The following is a 5094-nucleotide window of genomic DNA, read 5'->3' on the forward strand; positions in this document are numbered from 1 at the left end:
ATTCGACCCTTTAGATCCGTTTGACACAAGCACTGGCGGAGGATAGTGGAGGCCTGGGGTGCCCCACCCCCGCCGATTTTTCGCGCGCAGTGTTCGTTTATCGGAAATTTTTAAAAAAATGTTTTTTAGCGTAAAATATTAGATTTTTAAGAGTTCAGCCGCGATTTGATTTTCTAGAGTCCGGCCCCCACCGAGTTTCCGTTCAAGCTCCGCACTGAACACAAGTAACACTTTTACCATCAATATTAGTTTCCCTCGGGCATTTACATATCTTTTGATTAATGAAGCAAGTAAAATGTAAATTTTAGGATTTTAAAACTAACTATAGTTCAAGTGTTCGAAAATACTACAACACAAATACCAAGTGCAAAAGCAGCATTACTTTCTTAAACTCATTATTGAACTTCTATAAACCTTACTTGATGAAATTCTAAGTTATGCTGCAAAACTTGTCCTCTTAACAAATCTTCCTTTAATTCTAGGCCTCTTTTCCGCGTTCAATTTCCTTACCTCGTACCTTATCTTCTTCGAAAACAACCTTGTTTGTCTCTTCTTTTTATATCTTGACACTCTGGCTTCTCTCCCTGCATCCAACCTAGTTGTCGTCGATCCCATATCTCCAGACTCACAACGCCTCATTTCTTCACTTCCAACCTGTCGAAGCAAAACATTTAAAAGAATTTAATCAGTTGTAAGACGATTTGTGTAGGTTTTGTATTTCCATGCAGCTCAATCCCTATCAGGGGCGTTGCTACTTGGACCCCACCAGGGGTCGTGTCCTCTTGGAACCCCCATACGGTACTTGATATCAGAAAGGTTGTGTTAAACGTACCCCCTCCCCCTACTAAATCAGTAACATCATCACTCTACTTTACTTTTTCTTATGGAGGACGTGTTAAGCATAAAGAGGGGGTACGCTTAATCTCCACTTATCAAAATAGTCTTGAATGAGTATGTACTGCACACCTGCTAACTCGTATCAATGTTTATTTAAATTTCTTATCTGATATTAAGTAAATCTAATTATACTAAAATGACTGATACAAAGAGAATTAGCAATACCATGCAATCTTTAGGGTCCAACTCCGGCGGGTTACCCGTGGTCCATGGAGATCTCTCATCATCCCAACCAGCAATGATCCCATTATAATCTAACTTCAACATGTTCATAGTTTTGTTACGCATATCGCGAATATTGTCATAGAACATATCTCTATAGACATTCACATGATCATATCCATCACAAACTAATTCACAATTTTCATCTTCAACCTTAACCGGTTCATTTAATCCACAAGCTACCACCTCATTGTCATGACTCTTTCCTAATAACCTTTCCATATCAGCGGCAAACTCCGCTACTTCTGAATCCGACGGAAGTATTAATCCGTCGGATTCAGTGTTACTTTTATCTCCTTGAAACCATTCGCTTGAAAGTGGATCAAACACGGGTACTTGATAGTTAAACTGCTCGTCGCAGTTTATGTTAACCGGTTCATCGGTTTCGATCTCGGGGACTATGTGAAGTGGATTGAAGGTGACCATAGGGGCATGTTTTTTGCTATTTTTGTCACGAGGGGTTCGGGATTTCTTCGTGAAAGTGTGAAACCGTGGTGCCATGTTAGTGACACCATTTGATGATATAAAAATGTTGACATTTTCATATTTTATAATGAGTTTTGGTTTTGAGTTTAAATAGGTCCCACTAGGTTGCCTTATCTGGTCTGTGAATGGTTCATTATCCTTAACGTTGGTTTCTTATTGGTAGTCAATGGATTTTATGGACTCATGTGACCGATGACTAGGCATCAAACGTTGTTAAATTTAATTTAACTAGAATTACGACCCGCCGCAATGCGGCGGGGATTCTTTAGTTATAACTAAGTCGATTTAGGACGCATACGTTATGTTGAACCTGTCAAACTGGAAAAAATAGACGATGTAAAAACGTTCACCCACACACGCACGTTGCGTCGTGTTAACTCGCAAAATTTAGAACGAAACGTAAAAACCAAAGCATAAAGCGAAAAATTTGTAGAAAATGAAAATTATAAAGGACCAAAGTTGAAAGTAAAAAAAGTTGTGAGGATAGATTTGTAAAAAAATCAAAGCCAAGATTACAACACATAAGTAAAAAAAATCAAAGTGATTAAATCGCAAAAGATGAAAACTTTTGAATTAGAAATGAATAATCAAGTTAATGAAAGGGGTTAAATTGTATAAGATGGAAACTTTTGAATTAGAAGTGAAAAATCAAATTAATTAAAGGGGTTAAATTACCAAACATTAAAACTTTAAACTCAAATTGTCAAAGATTAAAACTTTAGGGTTAAAATGGAAATAAAGATTAAACTTTAAACTTAACTTGCCAAAGCTTGAAACTTTAGGGTTAGAAATAAAAAATCCATTTTTTTTTTGAAAAACTCCCAAAGCCACTTTTACAACTACTATATGCATAAACTTGTTGGTTATTTATAAGGTTTTAATATTATGTTACAAGCTTCTCATTTATCATGTGTGTACACTTTTAGGTTTTTAAGAGTTTTAAATTTTAAAACATATGAGTGACTCAAGATCTAAAATAGAAATTTTTATGAAAGGAGGTTGGGGTGAGTAATAACTGAACTGTTAATTAAAACCGAATTGAAAACTGATAAAACTGAACCGAAATTAACAGAAACCGAATTAACCGAAATTAAACGAACCGAACCGAATCATTTAAATCTTTATATATTTCTAGCTTTTATACATTCATGTCATGTTTTATACTTCTATTTCATGTGCGAGTGTGCTAGATGATTTCGGTTTTGCATGCGGGATACTATTGTAGATAGACGCATACCTATTAATAACAAGCTGCTTTTGGAAGAGTTCATGTGTAATAGACATAGTGTCTAAACGAATCATGTAACCGATGTTTCTCTAATGTTTCATGTATCTGTTGCAGCTACGAGTCGGGGTGTCATAGTACTTCTTTTAAAAGAAATTAGCCACTATAAAAAAGTTAAATACGAACCAAAAACAAGTTTTAAAGACTACAACATGAGCCCGAATTTTTACGTTATTTTACTATCTTCGTGAAAATAACATTAAAAGAAGGGGATGGTTAATCATGCATCATGTGGTGGCGTTGATAGCCGAAAGACAAGGGAGTACATGCACTAATCGTCATTTGTCTCAATTGCTGAGTGTTATGTGCCTTATGTCCAAGGCTTGATGCAAAACTACTATCAAACCGGAGGTCTCACTGGAAACTATCTACATTTTAACCCTCTCATACCTTATCTTAACTTTGTTTACTATGATAAACATGAGCCCGAATTATTGATGACTCAGCTCAACTTTTTCCCCACCATGTATATGTCCTTGTCAATATCATTTCCCCACACTAAATATTGAGATCTACTATTTATGTGAAAATATTTTTTCCCATGATGCGCTAGCTACTGTATAAAGTGTGCACTTTTTTGTTTTGTGTCCTGACCATAGGTCCCACCACAAAATTATTCAATTGATTTCTTATCAGTATAAATATCTAGACGTGAATGATAAAAACGTGCACTATATGGATAGTTAGGTGTGAATAAAAAAGATATTTACGTGACATGATTTTATAGCTTGTCCGTTTTTGTGGGAATATAATAGTAACATCATCTCTATCGTTGCAAACAAAGGGTGGAGCTTCTCTCCGTGCTAGAAGGCTCACGGGTCACCCTTCATTTCACATAGAGAAGAAATATACTGTCCCACTCTACTTGTCTCGACGACGGACCTGTCTGTCTTCCCTCCTTCTCTCTTTCACGTTGGTCGCAAATTTTATTTTTTTCATCACACATTGTTGGCGGTGGTAAAAGGGGTACCTTTGATATAAAATTAACCAAGGGAAACCTATTTTTGTTCATTTTGATTATAAATAGAAGTAGAATTCATAACCTTAATTGGATTGAGCAGTTTTGTAATGTAAGCTTTGCTTGTTCACATTCACTTGCTAAAGATAACTTAATAATACAATCAATGTCATTTAAAAAACACAACTTGTGCCAACAAATAAATTCCATTAGAAGGTACATCATTTAATATTTTACATAAAAAATAATTTGCTTAATATTGCTAAGTAAACAAGGAAAAAAAACACACCTATGCCAGGGGTGTCACACCCTGATTTTTGCGGAAACGTGATTATTGGTGTGACTTTCTTAATACCATAGCATTCAATCATAACAACGCTATATGATAAAAACCATAAGATGTTCATCTATATATTAAGTTTAGAAAATACCACAACATACTTGTCTGAAACGTAGACACCAAATTTTAAGTTACAACCACAACATGTTTGAATGAGTTCATGAAGACTCAACAAAAGACCTTAAATAAAACCGGGTTTAGGAACATGTATCTCGTCCAGGAATAAGATACATCTCCTAAACCCTACGACCCCGGATGACATCTTTTATTCATGACGCAACTTGAAAACATGCAACACCTGTCAGATCCACTTAGTTCCCTGAAATACATGTAGTTTAAAAACATCAACAAAAGTTGAGCGAGTTCATGTGTTTCGTATATGTATGTATAAACCTTTGTAAACAGTGTATGTAAATCCCGGTATGAAAGCAAACAAGTAAAACATCACCAATGGTTTGCAAGGCCACTGATATGTGTGACGGTGTAGGAAGACTCAAACCTAGCAAATTTGTATCGGGCTTCCGGCTGGAAGATATAGTCACCCTATGGGCCACCCTGGTCCTCATGGGTGTGGGCTCGCTACACCCAAATAGATTTATCACTCATGCTCCTTGGTCCTTATACGAGGATTAATGGTCTCAAGTATCCGCCTACCCATTCACATGATCTATGGTACTTTCCTAGGCTAATCATACCAATTGTAATTGTATGTAATCATTTTCGTAACATGTATTTCACCCCCGAAGTTAATAAACAAAACAGTTTAAAGAAAAGGGGGACATGAACTCACTGTTTTGCGTCTTCGGTACTCGTAACTCAAATCTCCTCAGCAAACACGACTAATTACAATGTACTATGGTCTATTAGACGAACGGGCCGTGCCTTGACTTAGAGTTAACGTTTTTG

At 36.1% G+C, this 5094-nt stretch overlaps 1 protein-coding gene across 1 annotated transcript; it reads right to left on the minus strand.

The window, feature by feature from the left end:
- Window positions 1-291: 291 nt before the first annotated feature.
- LOC110869555 (zinc finger protein CONSTANS-LIKE 16) lies at window positions 292-1626 on the minus strand. The gene is made up of 3 exons (XM_035976438.1): window positions 1414-1626; window positions 1063-1371; window positions 292-654 (listed from the first exon to the last, which is right to left on the minus strand). The coding sequence occupies exons 1-3, from the start codon at window positions 1618-1620 to the stop codon at window positions 436-438; spliced, it is 735 nt and encodes a 244-aa protein (XP_035832331.1). The 5' UTR covers window positions 1621-1626; the 3' UTR covers window positions 292-435.
- Between the last annotated feature and the right edge of the window lie 3468 nt (window positions 1627-5094).

Source organism: Helianthus annuus, chromosome 8 (assembly GCF_002127325.2).
Source record: "Helianthus annuus cultivar XRQ/B chromosome 8, HanXRQr2.0-SUNRISE, whole genome shotgun sequence".
NCBI classification, from domain to species: Eukaryota; Viridiplantae; Streptophyta; class Magnoliopsida; order Asterales; family Asteraceae; genus Helianthus; species Helianthus annuus.

What these genes read in the sequence shown, in the direction of transcription:
- LOC110869555 (XM_035976438.1), bottom strand. Translation starts at nt 1,620, where the DNA reads ATGGCACCACGGTTTCACACTTTCACGAAGAAATCCCGAACCCCTCGT. An exon ending in CAAGCGAATGGTTTCAAGGA is followed by an intron (nt 1,372 to 1,413) that starts GATAAAAGTAAC and finishes ATACTTCCGTCG; the next exon opens with GATTCAGAAGTAGCGGAGTT. An exon ending in TGGACCCTAAAGATTGCATG is followed by an intron (nt 655 to 1,062) that starts GTATTGCTAATT and finishes TTGCTTCGACAG; the next exon opens with GTTGGAAGTGAAGAAATGAG.